We start from the raw sequence: 23,963 nt of genomic DNA, 5'->3' as shown, positions 1-23,963 counted from the left end.
ACCAGGCCTCAGCTATAAAGCAGAGAGTACCTGCAGCGGCTACCCACACAGGGCCCAGTGTCTAGCCAACCACGCTCTGCAGGATGTGGACCTTGGCCTCAGTGCTCCGGAAGAGATGGGATGCCTGGGTGATGGTCTCCTTGTGCTGGCTGGCACCCTTAGTGTGCCTTGTGGTCAGAGCTTCGGATTTTCAAACCTTTGTTCTCCCTCCCACAGCATTTCTTTAGAGGCAGGGGTCTCTAGGCAAATGGAAATCCTGGCTGGCATCCTGCATCTCACAGGGCGGAGTAGGAACCAGAATCCTTTTTCCGACCCAGACAAGTAGGTGCAAGAGGATGCTGGCCAGGTCCCAGGAGGTGGGTCTGGTCTGAGGCTTTGATTCCGGCTCCGGAGGGCCCGCCCTCTTCGGTAAGCAGAGGCAGGGTCTGTGTTCAGGGCAAGCGGGGCTCAGACCCAAGAGCAACACTGCGGGGAGGGGGGCAGGGGGTGGCAGGAAGTTGCTCTGCTCTTTGACCTCTGGGAGGCGAATTAACGAGGTGGCCCATAGGAGGCTGGGTAGACTGACCTCTCCGACTGCCCGATTGACAGCCCCACGCGGTGGGCAGAAGCGTCCTGCCTGCTGACCATGGAGCACCGTGTGAGAGTGAAGTCTTGGGTAGAAGAGAATCGGGCCTCCTTCCAGCCCCCAGTTTGCAACAAGCTTATGTGAGTCCCCAACTCCCCGCGACTTCTACTCACCTCTTTTCTTATTCATCTTCCCCTTCCTCCTCCGTTTTCAATTGTTCCCTCCCCCTCCAGCCTGAGGTCCCCCACACCCAGAAGTGTGCAGAAGATGGCTCGCCATCTCCTTGGTGCTTTCAGGGGAGTGTGAAGACTGGCTGTTTCTGGTTTCGCTACCTCAGTCTGTTCCTCTTTCTGAAGACCACAGTAGAGACAGTGGCCTTGACTTCTGAGACTGGCTTGAGTGTCTCTGAGGCTGTGAGAGATGAGGTGGCAGGATGTGACATTCCTTCCATGGCTGAAAGCAACCACACACTTTGGGGAGGGGCACATGGTTTTTGATGCCCCAGACCTGGAGACAGCTGAGCCACACACTTCAACCCTGGCAAACCCTGCAGCCATGGAGTCAGAAGACCAACGTCTCTGCATGGTGTGTGTGTGTGTGTGTGTGTGTGTGTGTGTGTGTGTGTGTGTCCATAGCCTAGGCGGGTCTTAACTTGCTATGTAGTTAAGGGTGGGTTTGACCTCCCAATCTTCCTGCTTCCACTCCCCAAGTGCTAGAATTGTATATGGGTACCACCACACAGTCATTGTGAGGTGCTGGGAGCAGAACTAGGGGCTTCTTGAATGCTAGGCAAGCACTTTTCCAATCTGAGCTCCATCCCTAGCCACAGGGCTTCTGGATTCAGGGCTCAAGGCCACACATGGAAACACCAGGCTCTCCCAGACCTCTTCTACCTACAGCATGGACTGACCTGTCCACACTGCCTTTCATCTCAGACTCCCCCTCCACCACCTCCCTCCCCCTCTCTCGTTTCTGCAGCTGAGCTTCCTGTCCCCTTATTTGTGTGTCTTTGAGTCTTTTCCAATGGGTGATGTCCTAATCCAGATAGCTACAGCCACTAACCCTCCCTCCAACAGGAAGATCAGGCCAGGCATATTCACATCATCTCGTTCAATTCTCACAGTTGCCCACATGGGGTGGTATTTAATAAGTAACTTTCCCAATGTCACAGAGCTAGAGAGGGACAGAGTCCACATGGGAGCCTAGAAACAATTTGACTACAAAGTCCACTCACTCCCTTGGTCATTGCTCAATACTAACCATCGCCTAACCATACTGCGCAATGTCTAATAATCACCGCCCCTTGAAGTCTTCTCTCTCCTCTCTCGACTACTTCTGCTGTCTCCCCAGTTTGGAGCTTTATCAGTTTTATCTCTTTCCTCCATCACACTCCTCCAACTCCTCCTCCTCCCCCTCTCACAGCCATGGCCACTTCTCGGAATCTATCCTCATCCCTGCCTCCAGCCCTGCCCCCTCCCAGCCTTCCAGCCCTCTGGAACTCCCAATGGTAATCATCACAAATCACAGGCCCTCCCTTTATTCAGTCGGCAGATGCTCTGCTCTTTGGGGATGTGGCAGGAATCAAACTGACAAAATTGCCTTCCTTGTCGAACTGAGATTCTATCGAGAGGGGATGTCAATCAGTATGAGCAAGCCTTGGGGGTACCCCTCCATCAGTGGGAGGGCTGGTTTCTCATGGAGAGCCTATGCCATGCCTGGTTCTAGCTTCTGGTGCTTTGTTGGCATCAGTGGCGTTCCTCGGTTTCAAATTCATGAACCCTGCATCCACTTTCATCTTCACAGACCCTCCCCTGTTGTGAGTCTCCATATCCACATTCCTACTCATGAAACCTCACTTACATTGCACTGAGCAAAGCATAAGGCAGCTGGAACTGTCACTCTGTCCTGGTCCGGACTCCTGTTTCCTGGAGGCATTACCCCCCTCCTCTCGTGTCCCATCAAGACTGACCCTTGCTGCTTCATGTTGAATAGCACTGTTAGAGAGGTAGGCTCTGAGGTTCACACCCGGCTCTCATATGCTGTGATGTGAAATGTAGCTCACTCCGTTACAACTTCCTAAAGCGGCAACAGCCCTGTGTCTGAATAAGTTCACTATCCTGGGGGTTAGAACTCCAATATAAGAAATGGAACAGATGGAACAGTCAGAAGATTCAACCTGTAACACCTGCAGAGAGATCTGCATTCTGACTGGGGAGCGGGTAGTTCTCAAATAAAACTGTTCAGGAATTCTTTGTATATATCTCAGTAATGTTTATTAATAAAAGGTAAAAAAAAAAATGGCTGAAGAGATGGGTGGGTCAGTGGGTAAAGGCCTGAAGGCCTGAGTTCAATCTCTGACCTCATGAGATCATCACTGTGAGAAGCCAGGGCAGGAACCCGGAGGCAGGAGCTGATGCCGAGGCCATGGAGGGAACTGCTTACTGGCTTGCTCATCATGGCTTGCTCAGCCTGCTTCTTATAAAACCCAGGGCCACCAGCCCAGGGATGTCACCCCCCACAGTGAGCTGGGCCCTCCCCCATCAACTATCAATCAAATGCCAATCTGTTAGGAGCATTTTCTCTGTCGAGGTTTCCTCTTCCCATATGACATAAAACTACCCAGCAGATAAATGCATGATAGTAAAAACACCTATGAAATGAATTAAAGCCACCTCTCCAGATGAGGAAACTAAACCCCATTAAGGTCAACTAATATCTCCAAGAGTGCAATAGAGCTAAACTGATCTTAGCAAGCTGGCTTCAGTGCCTGTGGACACAGGTCACACACATGTCTGTTTCCCCTGCTAGATATCACAGTGTCCTGACTTCCCTGAGAATGGTCCCCAGGGGTGGAGAGGCTCCCTTTCATTCTCCTGTCATGGAGATCTTGAGTACGACCCGACCGGGGTTGTGAAGAGTGATACTGCTGTTTCTTTGTTGGTCTGAGGGTGTGGAGACACACAGCCACCCAGAGAGACACTTAAATGCCCGAGGAACAGCCTGGCCGCGAGAGCGGTCTGTTCTTCTCCCAGATGGATGCACCAGGTCTCCTCCAGCCCCCACAGGTTCCTGCTTTCCTCCCCTCATTTCTAGGAGGTGATTGGGGTCCTGTTCTTGTCTCTTTACTGCAGGCACCAGGAGCAGCTCAAAATCATGTTCGTTGGAGGCCCCAACACCAGGAAGGATTATCACATCGAGGAGGGCGAGGAGGTAGGCTGTGGATGCTCACCCTTGCCATCCTGCTGACACTTGGGGGGGGGCAGATACTTCCACCCCGGGGCTAGGGGGAATGGCCCAGAGGAAAGCAAATATGACTGCTGCAGGAAGGGGAAATGGCTGCCTTAGAATTGGGGTGCCTGCAGGTCTACCGTTGACTGACTGCCTTGTGCCCAGGGAACTCTAACGGGGAGGCCCTGTGCTTGGCAGGATCTTGCTGCACCGTCTTCACTTTCACGGGCATGTGGTGGTCTACACTGATGGTCCTTCTCTTTCAGCCTGAATGTATATGGATGGTCTCCCACATGAGACACGGACTCTGAGAGATCCCAGAAACCAGGCTGTTGCTGTAGTGTTCTTGTCCCTCCAGGTGCCTCCGCCCTTCTCAGCCCCAAATAAGCACACAAAGACTTATGTTAATCATTAAACTGCTGGCCAATGGCTAGGGCTTCTTACTAACTAGCTCTCTCTTAATTATTAACCCATTTCTACTAGTCTACGTATTTCCATGTGGTCTTGGCTTATCGGAGAATGCCCAGACCTGTTTGTTACCCCTTTGACAGCTACATGGAGCCCTCGTGAGGTGCCTCTCTCCCCACCCTCTCTTCATCTCCTAGCCATGCCTATCTTCCTGCCTCTACTGACTACTGGCCAAACAGTGTTTTATACATCAACTGATAAGAGAAACATATACAGAAGGACATCCCCCATCACCAGACTTTCCTTCTCGGTCACACGAGGAACCAAGTGTCTAAGGACAGAAGGAGGTGGGGGTGTTGGGTGGAAAGGTAACAAGGCAGCTTGAGCAGTGCTAAAGGAGTGGGAACGAGGTGGGCCCCTCTTACTACGCTAGGGGACAGGTCTGAGCCAGAGTCTAGAGGCTGAACTCTGCTTTTCCTCCCACTTACCGAAGCTACATTTTAAAAGCAAAAGTTGAGTGTGATGCACATACCTGTAACCCAGAAGGGGAGGCAGAGAGGACCGAGAGCTCAAGGACAGCCTGGGCTGCAAAATGAAAACTTGTTTGGAGGGCTGGAAAAATGGCTGGAGGGATGGCTCAGTGGTTAAGAGCACTGGCTGCTCTTCCAGAGGACCTGGGCTCAATTCCCCCGCACCCACGTGGCCGCTCACAACTGTCTATAACTCCTGTTCCAGGTGATCTGATTCTTACATACTGACATGTTTGCAGGCAAAAATACCTATGTATATAAAATAATAATAATAAAAACTTGTTTGAAGAGAAGAAGAGGAGGGAAAGGAGGAGGAGACAACAACCACCACCCCTCCCGGGAGACAGGCAGATCCCCCAGTATACATCAGGATGTAGCGGGAAAGGGACCATTATGAAGGCCCCTTATTTTCTAGGAGAGCTGGCTCTGCGGTTTGAGCCTTCACCCCATCACTGACATCCCCCACACCAACCTAGGACTGCTCACCATGAACCCTTGAGAACTGCTCTGTCAGCAAATACTGAGGGCCCAGTGTGTGTGCTGGGCACCAGTGTAGCAGGCAGAGGGCCTGTGGCAGTGGCCTGAGCTGAGCAGAGACAGTTCCACACACCTTGGCCTTCTCCTACCCATTGAACACTTCTCTGAAAACTCTTTCAGTGAATTAAAGAAAAAAAAGATATGAAAATCTAAACTACAGTGGGGAGGCAGGCCATAGGTGAGTGTCTGTGGTGAGTGAGGCCCAGCCAGCCTTTCCTGCTTGCCTCATCTCCACTCCACGGTTAGGCCCACTGTCAGTGTCCACCCGTCTGTCCCCATCTATCTCTCTCCTTCCTCTTTGCCCGTACTCAGGGTCTCTCCATGATGCTCAGGTGGGTGGGGGTCTGTGTCAACTGGTTTATATACCAACTGGAAGCAACTTAGAATCATTGGAGAGGAGGGAGCCTCCCTTTAAAAAGGCACCTCTTTAAGATCTGGCAAGCCTGCTGGCATTTTCTTAATTAGTGGGAAGGTCCAAATCATGGTGGGTGGTGCCCTCCCTGGGCTGGTGGTCCTGGGTTCTATAAGAAAGCAGGTTGAGCAAGCCACGAGGAGCAAGCCAGTAAGCAGCACCCTCCATGGCCTCTGCACCAGCTCCTGCCTCCAGGTTCCCACCCGGCTTGAGTTCCTGCCCTGACTTCCTTCAGTGATGAGCTGTGATGCGGAAGCTTAAATCAAACAAACCCTCTCCTCACCCAGTCGCTTTGGTCATGGTGTTTCATCCCAGCAGTAAAGCGGTGTCTATGAGTCCTGGGGTCAGTTCATGCCTTGATTCATTTGGTGGCTGGGAGATGAGAAGAGCTAGCTTCAATGTAGAGGGACACTTGGTGGCCTAGAGAAGTCTGGCTGGAGGTAGGTTTGGGATATTTGGACCTACTGTTTGATAGGAGGGCAGAGTTTGGCAGCTCCTCAGGCCTTGGGCAGCCTCAGAGCAAAGCAGAGGTTCAGCACCCTCTCTGTCCTTGCCTGCCCTCACCCAGAGCCTGAGCAGTCAGTCTGAGTGATGTGTAAAGAACACCCAGTCCTGGCCCTGCTGGGTTTCCTGTCTTGACTGAGCTCTGGCCTCTGCACCAGTCCTTAGGTGCCCTGGACCCACTCCCCACTCCCCACTTGATGCTTTCTCTGGTGGTTGCCAGGAATGAGGACAATAGGCTGGGGACAATATGGGGTTCCTCTACCCTCGGAAAAAGGCAATGTTCACGAAGTAGGTATGTAGCAGATGTGGGTTACCTGTTCCTGGCTCCCCTGCCTGTGAAGTCCTTTCCAGGCCACAGACTCAGCCAGGCTCAGTTTAATATCTGTGTGAGCTGGCACACTTAATCTTCCCGCTGGCCCCAGGCCTCAAGCATCATTTACTTCACAAGGAGCCTAATTCCTTTTGGATTGCCCAGGGCTGTTGGTGATTTTCTGCTGTCAGGGGTATGTCCTCTGCTGTGGGCCAGGTCTACCCCCCCATCACAGGGAAGGCCTCTGGGCAGAGGGCAAGAGGGGGAAACTCCACCTCTGCCTTCTGGTTTTGATCAATGGCTGTTAATACCTTGCAGTCGGCCTGCAAACAGTTTGAATCTGGTCCCTTTCTCCAAATTTCCCTGATATTAGCAGGGACCCTGGCCCCTTCCATAACCCTTCCATAACCTCCTCCTCTTCTCTATCGTCTATCATGAAAGTACCCAAGATTATACTGAAAATTGATCCCTCTCTCCCCTCTCCCCACACATGCATGCATGCACACATACACACACATGCGAGCATGCACATACATAGGCACACACATGCTTAATTGTTTCCTATGAGGAAACCTAGTAGGTTTTTCCTATTTGCATTAGATAATGTGTGTGTGGAGGGGATTAAACTCAGAGCCTCATTCATACATACTGCATAGTAAACATTCTTCCATGGACCTGCATCTTCAATCATATGGCTTGTTTTTAATAAAGAAGGTAAATACCATTCACTGCAGAAAACATAAGATGCGCAGAAAGAAAGCTTCGCCTCCCTCACAACCACAAACACTATGTTATATACGGGCTACTGTGTAATCAGTGTAATTAATTACCATATAATTAGAATCCTCTCTCTCTTTTTTTTTTTTTTTTTTTTTTTTTTTTGAGACAAGGTCTCACTCTATAGCCCAGGCTGGCCTCAAGCTCAAGGCATTCCTTCTGCTAATTAGAGACACAAGTCACCTTGTCCAGCTCATAAGCTGTCGATTGGGATTTCAGGATAGAATAGAAAACTTGGTAGGAGTCCCCTAGAGAAAGCCCAGCCACCAGTTGCTTCCACCTAGGCTGCCAGCTCCCACAGCCCAGTGCCAGCACATCTCAGTGGCTGGAGGAGTACACACAGGTCCCAGAGCCACACACAGGCTACAGCCCCAACCTGGACTCCAGGACTCACCAGCTTAGACCAGATGTTTTGACCCTCGGCTTTATTTTCTTCAGAACAGGGCTAATGTTGATGGTGGGGTTGTAAGATTTCTAAGGAGAACGAAAAGCCCTCTTGTGTTACGAGTATTTGTGTTGCCACTGCTGAGCCATTGGGTTCTCCAGTGAGTTTTACCTAGCCTCCTACATCCCATCTCCCAGCTAGGCACGTGCTGTTGCATCCTGAGGACTCTGAAGGCCACCTACATGTTCCAGATGTGGCTCCTCTATGTCTCCAGCTTTCTTGCCTGTGGCCTGGACCAGGGGTACAGGGACTTTGGGCCAGTAGTGCTGGAGCTGTTCATAAGCCCTGAGGTCTTCAGGAAGCTGTTCCAGTTTTCTGGCCAGAATTCAGGTCCTGGGCAGGAGTAACGGATCTAAAAGATGGAGCAGGGCGGTCCCAGCCTCTTTGTTTTTCCACAGGTGTTTTACCAGCTGGAGGGAGACATGGTTCTCCGAGTCCTGGAGCAAGGAAAACACCAGGATGTGGTCATTCGGCAGGGGGAGGTGAGGCTGACACCAGGGGAAAGAAAGGCAGAGGGCATCAGAGCAGAGACCCTCCCTGGTCGCTTTTCCTGCCGATCCTCTGGGCCTCCCCTGAGCACACACATTCCGTTGGGTTCCTTGGGTAGAAGCTGGGCAGAGAGTAGGGTCCAGGGTGGACTGGCGGTGCTCCCTGCTGCCCTGTGGGTCAGCCAGCATGCTGGGGGCACTGAGGTCACCTCGAGGGACTGCAGCCATGCTGGACTCCTGTTCTCATCCCCTACAGATCTTCCTCTTGCCTGCCAGGGTGCCCCATTCCCCACAGAGGTTTGCCAACACCATGGGGCTGGTGATTGAGAGGAGGCGGCTGGAGAGCGAGCTGGATGGCCTGAGGTAATTGCTTGCTGGTGCCATGTGGGGCTTAGGTGATAAGAGGGCTAACAGCAGTGGAGCATATTTCAAAACTATAGCAGGAAGGATCTAAGATAGACTCAAGAGAGCACTCCTGGCCACCCAAAGACTAGAGGGCCTGACAGCAGGAGGTAATGGGTTTGCTAGTTGACCAGGGAGGACAAAGTGGGTTGGGTCATGAGGGAGGGGAGTGCTCTCTGTGGTGCACATGAAGTCTCTGGCTGGAATTGGCATTTATGTTTACTGCAGGTCTGCTGGGAAGCCATTGGGGGGTGGAGGGGATGCAGACAGGGAGAATGAAGGAACCTCGGAAGCCACATGTCCTGGTACAGTCAATTATTGCTGCTTCTAGCAGCCTGGGTCTACAGACGTTATCCTTGGCCAGTGCCTCTACACTGTGTCTCTACCCCAGATAACAATAAGTGCAGACATCTGGCTAGCAACAGTTATGTGCCAGGCACCAGCTAGGGTTTCTGTGTATAATTATTTACCCTATATTTTCCCACGATGCTGGGGGTTAGGTGTTGCTTTATCATCTGCTCTTTTTGAATCTCTGGGGACAGAAAAGAAACTAGGTCCCGGTAAAGTAATTTGCTAGATCTGGTGTTACAGAGAAATGGATAAGCAAGATAGAAGGATAAATCAGACTTCTTCCCTCTTCCCTTGACACCCTCCACCCCATCAGTGGTTCTCAACCCGGGGGTCTTGACCCCTTTGGAGGTTAAATAACCCTTTCACAGGGGTTGCTTAAGACCATTGGAATAGCCTGGCAGTGGTGGTGCACTGCCTTCTGAAAGCTGTTCATAAAGTTCTCTTATTCATGAGACACTGTAGACTTCTAGAATTTACGCAGTGGGCATCACTGTAGCCCCCGCCCATTGAAGAAGTGCATGAGTATTTCTCAAACTGTTGTAAAAAAAAAACTCCTAAAATATATACTGCTAATGGCTGTACCACAGTCTAAAACTAATGACCCCTGTATAGGCAGATAGTTGGTCTTAATTCTAAAAGGAGCCTCTCTAAGGTGGCTTTATGGAGGGGACTCTAGTGAGTTATTGGTATCCTCAATAACATTTTACAGCAAATTCAATAACGGATTTCATCTGACTGCTTCTGACCTTTAATAAAAACCAGGGACTCAACATTAAAATGCCACCCTGAAGGCCATTCCTAAGGGCACTGTGGCCCCACAATAAAGCTTCCTGGTAGCCAGTCCCATCTCAAGGTAGAAGCTAGGCGGGGTGGTATATCTACAGCCCATCTCTCTCCTTAGGACTGCCTCTGCTTTTCTGGTGAGAGTGGAAAGCCAGACAGAACTGGACTGGTCTGGAGCTTGTTCATACATTAGGCATTCTGGGGACAGTTGTCCCAGCACCTGCCTTGTGCTACTTGCATAAGGACAGTTGGATAGCACAGCTCTGCCTGCCCAAGTGTCCCCTGGCTGTGGGGATATGGGTGGTTGCAAGGGTGATGGAAGACTGTGTATGTGCCAGAGCAAGCCAGAGCTATGCTCAAGTCCTAAGGAGCAGAGATGACCTCCTACCTCTAAAACAGAAGAATCCTTTCCTCATGCACGCACGCACACACACACACACACACACACACACACACACACACACACATTCAACATTGGCTACTGAAGTTTCTCAGGCTCAGCTGCAGCTTCTTTTTGCTAAAAACAAATAATACACTTGGACTGAATGTTCTCCAAGCTTCTGTCTTAAGCATGCCCCTCTCTGCCACAATCAGGCCGTGTAGCCCCAATCAAGTGATTCTACCTCTGGCCCTAGTTCTACTGCTCCACACATGCCGGGTGTAAGTGTGATCCCTGGGCTGTGCCAGCAGCGGTGACAAAGCAGCATAGCTGTGCAGTGCCTGGGCTCAGAAAGTGGCACTTAACCAGAGCCCAGCCTGCACCAGCCTGGCCCTAAGCTGCCCGGATGGGGAGTGATTACCTTGAGCTCTGTTTTGGCAGGTACTATGTAGGGGACACTGTAAATGTCCTCTTCGAGAAATGGTTCTACTGCAAAGACCTCGGAACACAGTTGGCTCCCATCATCCAAGAGTAAGTCACCAGCTTGGTCCCACCCCTCGCTGTTCTTCAGTTTTGAAAAGCTCACTGGCCCGGACCCATCAGGCATGGGAGTTAAAGAGAGTCTCCCACCAAGGGGATGGATGGAGGGAAAGTATAATAGGTGATCAGCTATGTGAGGGTCTCTGAATGTGTCCTGGCTCCCGGGTATGGTGTATGCCTCACTGGCATCTTAACAGGAATGCTGCCATTTCCCGCCTGTCTGTCTCTGCAGGTTCTTCCACTCTGAGCAGTACCGGACAGGAAAGCCTGACCCTGGTGAGGCTGCTGACAGTCACATTTCCCTTCTCCTGCATCCTCTCTCCATCCCTGTAGTGGGATGGGTCTTGACTTAGGGACCCAAGGGTCCTCTGCCCAGAACTTAAAGCACTGAGCAAATGACACCAAGTAGCATCCCCATATGACTGTTCAGCCATTAGGCTACACCCAAGACCCATATCTGCTATTGCTTCTGGGACCTGGCTATACTGGGGCTGGGTGGGCTGAGCCTTGGAGGTCACTCACTGCTCATCACTGTGTCACTGGCACAGACCAGCTGCTCAAGGAGCCGCCATTCCCCTTGAGTACACGATCCGTCATGGAGCCCATGCCACTGAAGGCATGGCTGGTTGGACACTCCAGAGAGCTTCAGGCAGGCACATCCCTCAACCTGTTTGGGGACACCTATGAGACGCAGGTAACACTCAACATCCATCCATCTATCTGGCACATGGGAAGTGGGGGGGGGGTGTGTGTGTGTGTGAGAGAGAGAGACTTCAAAGGCATGAGAAGAGCCTTCCTGTCCCCCCTCTGTCTCAGGGTAACCATGTTTCTGTGGCTGGAATTCTCTGGTAGCTTCATGGTCCCACAGACACTTTTCTTTCAGAGTGGGAGGTTCTTCACCCATTGTTAGCTACCTGGGTGTCTGCCTTACCTTCCCCTCAGCTTTTGGCACATGAGAGCTCGGAAGCTGAAGGGAAAGAGTTATTTGGCAGAGGGCTGGGCAGCAATGTGTAGCAACCCCAACAAGCTCACCTTTCATATAATATTGCTGCTACCTTAAGCTTTGGTAAGAACAGGCAATTGCTATGGACAAATTAACCCACAGCTGCCAGTCACGTGACAGCTTATTTACTAGAGAAACCTCGGGAAGTTCTAGGAGGATAAAGAAAAAAAGTCAAGGAAGGTTCATGGAGGAGGTGATGTGCATATAGAATTCTTTAAAATTTATTTATTTCACATTTATGTTTATGTGTGCTAGCCTGCATGTATGTAAGCACATTACATGCTTGCCTGGTGCCTGTGGAGGCCAGAAGAGGGTGCTGGACCCTCTGGAATTGGAGTTATATATGTTTGTGAATGACCCTGAGGGTCCTTTGTGAGAGTAAGTACTCTTATCCAGTGAGCATCTCCCCATTCCCCAAGTAGAACTGTAAAGCTAGTGTAAAGGAAGGGAGGCAGATGGAGCATTCTAGGGAAGGTAGAAACACAAAGTCACCAAGGACTGAAACAGCCTCACCCTGCAAGACTCCGAGGCTGGCCAGAGCTAGGTGGAGAAGCCAGGATGGAAACTAGATTACTAACTGTTCCTGGAACTGTGCTGAGCTAGATTAAGGGAGGGGACATACCCTACAGACAGTGGAGCTAAATCCAGTGTTGAGGGAAGAGGCTAGAGAGGCATTTCAAAGCTGTCATCCTTCCTTCGTGAGGCTGGATCAGAGAACAAGGTGTAAGAGGGAGTCCTACAAGGATCCTGGTAGCCCTGTGTGTGGTAACTTGCCAATGGCACAGCCTGCATGGTTAGAAATAATCACTCTGGGTCAGGAAAATGGCTCATTGCATAAAGACACAAACTTACTTACTGCACATGATCATTGGAACCCACATAAAAGTGGGAAGAGAGAACTGATTCTGTAGGTCATCCTCTGATTGCCAATGCATGTGTACCCACACAAACACAACACGTGCTCACTCATGATGATGGTGATGTTGATGATGGTGATGGTGGTGATGATGATGATGATGAAGAGAAGAAGGAAGAAGATGAAGAAAAGGGAAAATAGGAGAAAAAGAAGGGCAGGAGGAGGAGAAAAAGAGAAAAATCTCACTCCAGGATAGGAGGCTTAGAGTACAGGCTTGGACTACTTTTTCAGTAACAGGGACACCCAAAGCTTATATAAGACTGTGATAAAGGACACAAAACCCAAAGCTCTTCCACCCATCACAGCTATAGCAATGACTTACACACACACACACACACACACACACACACACCGTCTACCTCTTCTAGCTCTCCATAGCAAGTATCTATTGACCCCTATTACAGCTGACGGGAGCACTGGCCCTCAGTAGTCACAAGGCTGGTAGACCTCAGCCTCTCGCTTTCTTTCTCAAGTCAGACTCTGAACATCTCACAGGAAGGGCGGAGGAAATCTGGGGAGCTGGGGTGGGTGTGTCTACATGTGAGCTGGTGACTCGCATTAGGAGGAACCACAGAGGGGTGTGTGTGTGGTGTGTGGTGTGTGTGTGTGTGTGTGTGATCATGGGTGATTGTGAGCAGGCAGCCCCTGCAGCCAGGCTGCTGGCAGAGGCCCTCCTTCCTGATCCCTGACAAGTAAAGCCTTATCATATGTAAGGCTGTAGCACTGCCCAGCCTTGCCCCTTGAAGGTCACAGTGGTTGAGAGCCAGGGTTGGAACCCACATGGGGCAGGACCCCACCCCATCTCAAGGTCCCCTCCAAACTCTGCTTTGTCTCCTACCAGGTCATTGCCCATGGACAAGGTAGCAGCAAAGGCCCAAGGCAGGATGTGGACGTGTGGCTGTGGCAGCTGGCAAGTGGGAAGCGGGATGGAGCCAAGGACAGGCGGCATAACTTCCTGTCCACGGAAACTGGGTTGTTCCTAGGCCTCTGGTTCCCACAGTGAGACTGACCCCAAAGCCTGCTTGCTAGGCAGACTCAGGGACCTTACAGCAGGTGTTGAGGCCTGGCAGTTCCCCCGCCCTCTTTTGTTGCTGTTTTGTTTTTGTGGTATTGGGAATGGAACCTAGGGCCTCCTGCTCTACCATTGAACCTCCCTGCCCGCCCCTCCCCCCACACTCTCTTATTTTGAGGCAGGGTTACACTAAGTGACTGGCCTCCACCCCAGTCTCATCAGCCTCCATTTGATTCCACTCTTCATCCATAGGAGGGCTCCTCCACGGTGACAATGGGAGGAGAGCGCGTGGGCCTGGCCCCGGATGACAGCCTGCTGGTACCCACAGGAACCTCGTGAGTACCTGCGCAGACTTTCTGAAAGTGTGGAACTGATCCCCTTTCCCTGGGATCTTCGGGCTCTGGCCTTGCCTAATCCTTGCCTATTTGTGTCCCTACAGGTACACATGGGAGCGAGAGCAAGGCTCTGTGGCCTTGTCTGTGACGCAGGACCCTGCCCGTAAGAAGCCACTGGGGTGACCCTCGTGTGTGGGCCCCAGGCAGTCGCAGGGTGCCTGCGTGCTGGCCTCGCAGCCGTTTTTTCCCTTAATAACTCTTATAGCCTCATTGCATCTTCACGGACATCATCAAGCGCAGCAATCTGCCCCCTGCTTGGTTATGGCTTTTCACTGCCATCCGCCCTCCTGCCATCCTCAACCCAGGATGCCAGACTCCTAGCATACCAGTAGCTCCCCTTTCTAACAGCCGTAGCCTGCACTGTCCAGCTAGATGAGTATCATCCCCATGGGCCCACCAGCTTGCCACTGCCACATCTCTCAATAAAGGCACCCTGGTGAAGGACTGCTTCTGGGTTGTAGGTGGCAGGCCCTCTGTTCCTCTGTGCTGTGGTGCATCTGGGGTTTAGGGATACCAGTGACCATCGGGTGTTAGAGGGACTGTTACTGTGTGTCACCACTGTTTGTGGATGGGCATTTCTCACTGCATAGGCAACCCTGACCCACACATGTGCTGGGTACGTCGTGGCTGCACAGCCGAGTCCCCCTCCCCCCCCCACTTTCTCCACCACAAATGTCATTCATACTAACTGTGGAAAACAGAAATCTTTAAAATGCAATTCCCCGCCCCCAGGGTTAATTACTATAGTCACAGCTTCTACCGGTGGAGGAATGGGAAGTGGGGTGTCCAGAGAGAGACATGCACAGCCTTCCTGGGCAGCCTGGGCTCAGTGAGGGACTTCACTGAGAGGCTGGTGGTACTGAGCCTGCATCTGCACAGAACAGGCCTGGGCTTAGAAACAGAGGTTCCTCTAGAAAGGGAACTACCACCCTGTCGCTCTACCCCAGCCTGGTGGCTCACTGCTCCGGCACACTCCACTGGAGGGCAATGAAGGCCCAACTTTGCTGAGAGGTGTTCTGGCCCTGAAGGATGGGACACCAGCCCCTGCTGTCCTACCCCAAACCACTGCTGTAAAGCAAAGAAGGATCACACAGGGGCCCCCAAACGTCTACCCTCCCAGGTGGCTTGGTCCATGCTTGGCTGCACCAAAGTGTTTCTGTGTGCCAGGTCTGGGCAGAGAACATGGCAGGTCTCGAGCTGCTCTAGGGTCAGAACACAGAAAGGGCAGCTTCATCTGTCAAGGAAGAACAGCCAGCCTTCCTTATTCTCTCCAACTCTCCATGAAGGTGACAGTACCTGATTTTACAGAGGACAGTTTTATTAGAGTTTAAAAGAAAATCCCAAAGCAGGAAAACTGTAAATTTTGGCAGCTGCCATTTGAGTTGGGCCAGACATGCGGTCAAATGGCCAAAAGGAAGGGAAGGGAAGCCTCATAGAGTAAGGACGACCAGATGCTGGAGAAAGTGTGCTTAGACCCATGACAGGAAGAAGAAAGGAGAGCTGTGCTCCCCTCAAGAAAAATCTAACAGAGCAATCTGGCTGCAACTCTGGAAGCAGCTGCCCTAGGGGGTGCGTATTCTGGGAAGGAAACTGCAGCATCTCATCAAAGGGATAATTGTTCCTCCTGTCCCCTTAGCATGGCTCAAAGTCTATCTGTCTTCCTAGGGATGGCTCCTTAGTCGAAGGATTAACCTGCCAGGCTGAATGCTAAGTCTCCACCCAGGCCACAGAGTTCATCTTCCTTCCTTCCTTCCTTCCTTCCTTCCTTCCTTCCTTCCTTCCTTCCTTCCTCCCCTTACCCAAAACAGGGTTTTTCTGTGTAACAGTCCTGACGCTCACTGTAGACCAGGCTGGCCTCAAACTCACAGAGATCCGCCTGCCTCTGTCTCCTGAGTGCTGGGATTAAAGGTGTGGGCCACCACTGCCTGACTGGGAGTTTGTTTTCTTGACCAGAAAACAGGTTTCCCTTTTCTGCTACAGTGACACTGGTGACAGATTGAGTCCCTAGGTAGCCTCAGGTCTCTAGGGTTCTGGGTCTTGAGTATGGTACCCAATCCCCTCTCTGCAGTTCCCTCTGGGGTTTTAGTCCATGTTAGCCAGCCTGCTTGAATCATGCAGAAGGGTCTCAGGGTTGGAGCAGGGCAGAAGCCCAGGGGAGAGGCATAGTGGAGTAGGAAAAAACAGGCAGGACGGAGGTAGGCTGAGAGACAACAGGATGCATATATTTTGAAACCAGTTTGCATGGTGTCTCTACCCACTTCCTTTTCTGAAAACTCACCATGGATCTCAGAGGAAAACCAGGTGACAGAGGGCTGTGGGCCACCTATGCAGCCTCCAGGTCACCCTGTCCCAGCTGCCTTTCTGTCTGCACTGTCTTTTCCTCCACCTGCCCCTCCCTTTGCTTTCCCTGTGCCTTGTCCACAATGGTAGAGCCACTCTCCAAGGCTGTCCCACCAAGGAGCAGAAGGCTAAGCCAGGCCAGCCCACCTCAGCCTGAGACTGAACATTTCCAAGTAAGCTGCCTCTCCTTTAATGGACCAGCTGACATACTGCTGGCCACCCAGAGCACCTGTCTGTGGTCCAGTTGTCTACCCAGGTTTGTGCTCAATAGGATCGGAGCATCCCTGGTGTTGGAGGGGGACCACATTGCTGTGGAATAGTCCCTTTGTACACTGTGAGGATTTGTCGCTGTGATTGGTTTAGTGAACAAGCTGACTGGCCATCAGCTGAACAGAATAAGTTTGGGGGCGGAGCCAAACTGAGACTGGGTGGGGGGCAGGGGAGGAGTAAGGCTGAGTCAGGAGTCACCAGCCAGACTCAGAATGAGTCAGACACATAAAATGGGATAGAGGTAAAAGCCTTGGGGCAGCACATAGATTAGTAGAAATGGGTTAAGTTGTAAGAGCTAGTTAGTAACAAGCCTGAGCTATTGGCCAAGCAGTTATAATTAATATAAGTCTCCATGTTGGTCACTGGGAGCAGGCAGTAGGGACAGGAAAATTCCTCCTATACCACATGGCATCGCCTCCATCCCCAACCCCCACCCCCACTTTCTGGAAACGTTTCTGCCAACACATCTTTCTGAGCTTCCTATCTCCCATCTCTAAAACTAGCAGGCTGTTCCAGCCCAGCCTAATGTAAGAGAAATGTCTAGATACCCTCATGTGTGTGTTGCTGTTCTTGCCCACCTAGATCAGGCACAGGCACAGGATGCCTCTGAGTAGTCCCCGGGACAGTATGGATCCATCTCCCAGCCATCCCTAGAGCCTCCCTTGATTCTGACTATACCCTCAGGCTCTCACTGAGCTTGCCAGCCCTGCTGCTGCCTGCCCCAACTTCCTCAGGCTGCCTTCTGTAAAGGGCCCTTGCCCCCCTGAGGACCTTAGGCTGCCACCACGACCCCCAGGGAAAGTAGAGCACCCTTGGTCTGGTCAGTGTACCTTTCTCTGGACATGCTTCTCCATTAGTGGAATGGAAACCATGACCCTGGCCCTTGCCAGCTGTAGGATGTAAGATGGAGACAAGCCAACAGCAGAGCTCCAAGGAGGAAGGTACCTATTGGGGAGCAGGAAGGGAACAAGAGGAGAGGTGGGATGGAGAACTATCTGCCTCTTACAGCAAGGTGAGCCGCAGTACAGGGGTGCTCCGTGAACTAGAGACGTTGGGGTTCTAGCTCACGCTGCGCAAGTGTGGGCCAGCTCTTTGTAGCCTTTCTTTCTCCCAGTATAACCTGCTCCTATCCCGGGCACAACACAGCAGCATCCATTGCTTTCGTGCCAGGATTTCTGTACAGGGAGGTGAGTGGGACAGGGAAGCGAAGGACCAGTAGTCATTAATGCTTACCCAGCATCTACTGGGCCTCCCGTGGGCCACACGTAGCTGGAGGTGACAGGTAGAGTAGATTGCTCTCCTCTGACTGTAGGCTGTGATTCCTGGCAAAGGCCTGAACACAGACCCTGGCAAAGAGCACACAGCATCAGAGCTCAAAGGCACTGCCCGACTGAGCAGGGAAAATGATCGGTGATAATTGGGCAGTGACTTGTGACGAGCTGGTATAAGAACAGGTTTAGAGGAGAGGACGGAGGGTTGAGCCTCAGAGTACTGTGTGGAAGCCTCCAGGGATCCAACAGATGGGAGTACCCTCAGAGCTGGGATGGGAAGGCAGAGGTAATGGTAATGGATGGCATTCTTAGCAAGAGAGCAAAGTGGAACAAGATACATCCTTTTAAGGTCCCTGCAGGTAGGGGGCACACACAAAATGAAAGACCCAGAAGGAAAAAAAGTGTTCAGAAGAAAGCTTTAAATAGAAGATGCAGGCTGTATCAAGGAAAAGAGAACATTAGGGAAGGCAATATCTTTGCCCAAGTAGAGAGATTTCCATTAGAAAAGATGGAATGAAACCACCATTTAGGATGGGAAAGCGCCGCGTGCAAGAACAGAGCATTTTTCAAAAGTGCTCTCTAACTGCCAGCTGCAGGGAAGCCAGTGTGCGGAGCCAAGTCTACATTGTGTCTGGCATCTGGAATGGGCACCCAAGTTAGCAATATACTATAGTATAGAACTATAATTTTACATTATAGACAAGTACTATATTAAAAAAAAAAAAGCTTTCCAAGATATGGCAAGTTGTAAGCGAGGTGTGGTGGCACATGTCTGTAATCCCTGCACCCAAGAAAACAATGGGTTCAAGGCCAACTGTGGGGAAGGGGCAGCCAGGAGCGATATCTAACTGTGTCTCTAAGTAGCAGTCAACGCAATAAGGAGAGGGATGACCACAGCTTTGAGTGCTCGAGACACTTGGACTTTTGGCACTTTAGACAGTCATTAGTGACTTTACTGACAGCAAGTTCTGTGAGTGGCTGCCGGGCCAGAGCAGAATGGAAACCATAAAGTAGTGTAATGGGTTGAGGCATTAATGAGATTTGAAGTAATGGAGACATGCACCTCCTCTTTCGGTTACTTTGACAGTAAAGGGAGACAGGGTGCGGTAAGCAAGAGGACCGAGGTTTCGGTGGTTCGAGGGTTTTGCCATCTTGTGGACTGAACAGAGGAATTTAAATATAGTTCCAGGAGGAAGAGCAGGGGGAGGAGAGAACAATGGTAGGGATGAGCTAATAGTGATAGACACTGTGTGCCAGGCTCTGTTCTAAGCATCATACATGTATTAATTTCTTTAGCCCTGAGATAGATACCATTGTCTCATTTTACAGATGAGAATTCAGAGACACAGATGGGTTGGGTGGCTTTCCCAAGGCCCCATAATTAGAGTCTAGATACTGTACTGTCAAGTCCTAAACAGAGTGGTAGGTGTGTGAATTCAGCCTGTGTGTAGCAGGAAGGTGTGTCCTTCTCAGCTAGGCAATGACACTTGAGAGAGCTGACCTCTACTGAGACCCTTGGAAGACTTGGCTCTGTAGGGTGAGATACTAGGGCATGTACAGGATCAAAACACCTGGTTCTTAGAATGCAAGAACAAGCTCTCCAACCTACAGAAGGGCCACTGAGCATGGAGCTAAAAGGGGCCTGGAGAACTGAGCACCCACAGCTCTGTTCTCTGTTCTGGTGACTTTATGCTCAGTTAGCTGAGAAATTTTAGTTCTGGGGTATAAGTATGAGTTTTCTGGCCTGGCAGGTCCGCTGCCCTTGAGCCCCAAATGGACACTATATTAGTTACAAGACTGTTATCCAATGACTAGGGCTTCTTATTGGTTAGCTCTGTCTTAAATATTAACCCATTTCTATTAATCTATGTATTTCCATGGGGTCTTGGCTTACCAAAGAAGGGTCCCAACCTGTTCCTCCTTAGGTAGGACACATGGCGACTGCTTTCTGCCTACATTTCCCAGAATACGCCTCTTCTTCTAGTCCCACCTATCTTCCTGCCTTATTGGTCAACAGTGTTTTATTCATTAACCAATAAGAGAAACATATATACAGAAGAAAATCCCCCATCACTGGGGTATGAGGACCTTTCTGGATATTCCCAGGAGCTGCAACCACACATTCCATTGAACTGGAAGCTACTGGCCAGCATGATGGCTCAGTGGGTTAATGTCACTTACCACCAAACCTGATAATCTGAGTTCAATACTCAGAGAGAACTGATTCCTACACACACACACACACACACACACACACACACACACACACACAATGGCACATGTGTACCAACACACTAAATAAATACACTTCAGTTTTAAAAGATGAATTGAAGGTAGGTCTGACTTCTTTCTGGACACTTTGGGCTCCTGATATCTTTGGGTCGAGCGACTAAGATAGGAGCCACAGTACTGGGAAGATCGAGACTATGGGGAGACTGGACTGCTTTTCCACAATAAGGTGAAGTATATCTGGAGTGCAAGAAATCCTCTGGGGTGTACTCTTAGCACCACCATGCCCTGTGATTAAGGCCATGGGAAACGACAACAACTCACTCCAAGCAGGAGGGTAAACCGCTCCAATCCTTTAGGAATGAAGAACTGAGTAACAACCTGCTGAGGTACTTCTGAGAATGGGGGAGGAGCAGAAGGGTACTAGAGGAAGATAAGCTATAAATACCAAGTACGGTCATGTGACCAGTTACAGACATGATCATTGCAATGGCCAATAGGTGTCTTTGTCCTATTTTGTTAAAAAAAAAAAAAAAAAAGTGTCTGCTTGAAACCTATATGCTACAGTGCTGATCTTCCAGACAAGATGTGCCCACTGTTCAGTAGTGGGATGACTATTACAGGGTAACCAACTCCTCTATGATTGAATATGAGGCCTGCTATCCAGGAGGGGTTCATGCCTGCTATAAACCTGGTCAGAAGCCTGCGGCTGGGGGCGCATGGGGAAGGGCATAAGTTCTAGAGGGGAATCTACTATGGCTCTCTTGCTAAACTGTCATGTCACACGACCTTCTACATATTTATTGTTATCTCCATAGATTTGTGCTGCTGTCATCAGCATTGATCAGAGAAGCTTCCTTGTGCGGTGGCAGAGTGTTGTGGAATATTCATTTAAGATGCGTTACATTTGTTTCATTTGGTTATGCTGTGGAATGTTTAATGATGCAAAGATGTGTTTGTAAGGATTCAGGCATTATGCTGGCCTATCCCTGTCACCTGGCAGGATGCACTCAGGCAGTACCTTGGTCAGCCCAGGTGCAAAGGACCCTTTAAAAGAAGACCCCGCCCACTTACGCTCTCTTTCTTTGCCGCTGTTCCCCTGGGACAGGCAGGACTTTTCCTGTCTCCCTCTTCTCTTCTGTCCTCTCTGTATCTCTTTACCTCTTTTTCTCTTTCCTCGCCACTTCTTCCCCTTTCTAATAAAACTTCTCACTTAAGCTCTATCTGCCTGCCATGTTTGTCCCCACCCCACACCCCCACACACACGTCCCCCAGTCACCCTCACCTGTCATGGAATCCGCCAAGCCCCCCACCCCCATGCTTTAGCGTAACAGCGTTACATTTGTTTGATTAAATAAAATTAACCCGGGGTCAGGTGGCTGAGTCAGCAACTAGCTAATACTAAGTGGACAGGGATGGAAGCCCAGAGGCAAGAGGTAGAGGGGATAATTTAAGAAAAGCTGGTTAGAAACAGGCCAGGCTAAGGCCGGGCATTCATGAAAAGAATATGCCTCTGTGTGTGGTTATTTGGGAGCTGAGTGATGGGGCACCCCAAAAGAGCCAAGAGTAAAGAGTAAAAACAAACAAACTGGGCAGTTAATCACAGTTCTGGGGAGGTAGAGGCAGGAGGAGCTCTGTGAGTCCGAGACCAGTCTGGACTACAGAGAAACCCTGTCTCAAAAATCAACAAACAAACAACAGCAGCAGGGGTTAATATAGCAGGGGTTAATAACTAACTGAACAAAGTGCGATGAAAAGCCACTGTGGGTGCTTTGTCCTAAACAGGATGTAATAATCTCCCCATCCCAAGGCTCACGAGTATGTAAGGGTCAGAGGAGGGAGAGCAGTTCTGTGACGTAACACGGCCATCGTATTCAGGAACTTGTGGTAGCTGCAGTTGCCTGCACAAGATCAAATCAGTCAACATTCTAGCGTGGATAGGCAGGGGTTCACGAGAAGCCATCATCCATGCTGAGGAGCTATTGACAGCTCATAACTCCTAGGACAGGAAAAGTCATTTCTCTTTTCTTTAAAAAACACTTCAGATTTATTTTCATTTTATGTGTAAAGGTGTGCGTGGCGTGTGTGCATTGGCCACAGAGGCCAGCAGAGGGTGCCAGATCTCCTGGAAACAGAGTCATAGATGGCTGTTAATGGCCATGTGTGCTGGGAATCAAACCTGGGTTCTTCTAAAGAAGCAGTCAGTGCTCTTAACCCCTGAGCCATCTCTCCAGGTTCCAGAAAGACATTTTTTTTTTGGGGGGGGGTTACCTTTTACTCCAGTGGATGGTTGTATTTGTATGCTTATGCACATACAGGTCCCACAGGTTCCATTCAGTGGGTTATGAGGGGGGAAATAGAAGGACAAGAAGCTGGGGACAATGTACAAACGGAGTTGGATGTGATAGAATCACATTGTATACATGTATGGAATGCTCAAAGGATAAATAAAATACTATATAAAAAGCATGTTTACCTATTAAGCAGATACATGCTTTCTTTCGTTTCTTTATGTGATATAGTACTGAGATGATGTTCACAGGTAAGTGCTGTAAATGTGTATCATCATACCTAAGCTATGGGACACTAAAGGGCTGAGCATTCCTTGAAGGAATCTGGCACTTACTCTGGCAGGGAGGGATCTTATGTAAGACAGTTATCATTTTAGGTGGAATTATGACTTGGTTATTATTTTCATTTGGAAAGTAAGAATGACTGTGATTGTCTAAGTGGCAAGAGAGCCAGTCTCATAAATCCCCTTTTTATATCTATTGTTTCTGGGCCCAAGAGATGGCTCAGCAGGGAAGGTGCATGCAGCCAGCTTACAGTCCGAGTTCTATCCCTAGGACTTCCACGGTAGAAGGCGAGAACTACAGGGAGTTCCACATATGTTCCATGGCACACCTAAGCCCACATACATACTTGAACAAAAAAGGAAATAAGACATGCTTCAAAAATAAACATTACTTGGCAACCCCAACAACAGGGACCTGATAGGGCAGCCCCGGGCCAGGGCACAGCAATTTCTTCTGCACCTCCCCAAACACACCTCAGCCTGTGCCCCCAGGACACAGTGCAGGAGTCACTCTGTGGGTGACTAATTGGAGAGAGCTCTCTCTGATGACCCCCCCCCAAGCCTAAGCAGCACAAAGTCAACGTGTAAGGATGGAAAAATTTAGCCTAATTCTCCACTGACCCCAGGAGTAGGAAAAAGGTCACATTCTTGACTGTTTACGACAGGGCAGTTTTACAACAGCACCTGTGAGTATATGAACAAGAAATGAGCCTTGTCACACTACCCAGAAGCCCTAGCGAAAGCAGACTTCCTGGGCTAAGCGTGGGCTTGGATAGTTCAAATTGATTGATCCACACTGGATGCTATGAGATGATTGGTTTATGATGCATGGGCTTTGTTGTAACCCTATAAAAGCTGTCTGAACCCTGTACCCAGGGTTCCCAGTCCCCAACTTCCACGTGGAGTATGGCTGCAGACCCCAGTGCACTGGAATATAAAAGACCTCATGCTTTTGCATCAAGACCGCTTCTCGTGAGTGATTTGTGGGGGGCGCCTTTCCTGAGTTGGGGCGTGAAGGTCCACACTCTCCGTGGGTCTTACAAAAGCACCTTTTTTTGGGGGGGGTGCTGCTTCTGAAACTACCACCTTCTCAGGATGTGGCTGGTGAGACAGTAACAGCACATTCATTCTGGGAGAGTTTGGGGGTGGCCTAATACCTCTCCTAGACCCCAGGAGCAGGCAGAGACACCAAGTCCCTTAGATGAAGTCCTCCAGACACCAAAGCTTGGAGGGGGCATGAGAAGAGGCTCCCAGCTGAGCCACTAGCCCGGGAAAGGACATGGGGACACTAGG

The 23,963-nt window shown here is 50.3% G+C and overlaps 1 protein-coding gene across 1 annotated transcript; it reads left to right on the top strand.

The window, feature by feature from the left end:
* Nucleotides 1-579: 579 nt before the first annotated feature.
* Nucleotides 580-14,409, top strand: Haao (3-hydroxyanthranilate 3,4-dioxygenase). Its single transcript, XM_051175183.1, has 10 exons — nt 580-705; nt 3,697-3,775; nt 8,115-8,198; nt 8,461-8,567; nt 10,561-10,650; nt 10,892-10,935; nt 11,208-11,353; nt 13,420-13,488; nt 13,843-13,925; nt 14,030-14,409. Exons 1-10 carry the CDS (start codon nt 626-628, stop codon nt 14,106-14,108), a joined length of 861 nt encoding a protein of 286 aa, XP_051031140.1. The 5' UTR covers nt 580-625; the 3' UTR covers nt 14,109-14,409.
* The last annotated feature ends 9,554 nt before the right edge of the window (nt 14,410-23,963 follow it).

This window comes from Phodopus roborovskii, unplaced genomic scaffold, assembly GCF_943737965.1.
Source record: "Phodopus roborovskii unplaced genomic scaffold, PHOROB, whole genome shotgun sequence".
In the NCBI taxonomy this organism is placed as follows: domain Eukaryota; kingdom Metazoa; phylum Chordata; class Mammalia; order Rodentia; family Cricetidae; genus Phodopus; species Phodopus roborovskii.
The sequence above is the reverse complement of the archived record's forward strand: the minus strand, read 5'-3'. Positions and strand labels throughout refer to the sequence as shown.

Bases quoted from the DNA above. Each gene is read 5' to 3' on its own strand.
- Haao (XM_051175183.1), top strand. From the start codon at position 626: ATGGAGCACCGTGTGAGAGTGAAGTCTTGGGTAGAAGAGAATCGGGCC. The intron at 8,199-8,460 runs GTGAGGCTGACA...CATCCCCTACAG, and splicing joins TGGTCATTCGGCAGGGGGAG to ATCTTCCTCTTGCCTGCCAG. The intron at 13,489-13,842 runs GCAAGTGGGAAG...CTTCATCCATAG, and splicing joins ACGTGTGGCTGTGGCAGCTG to GAGGGCTCCTCCACGGTGAC.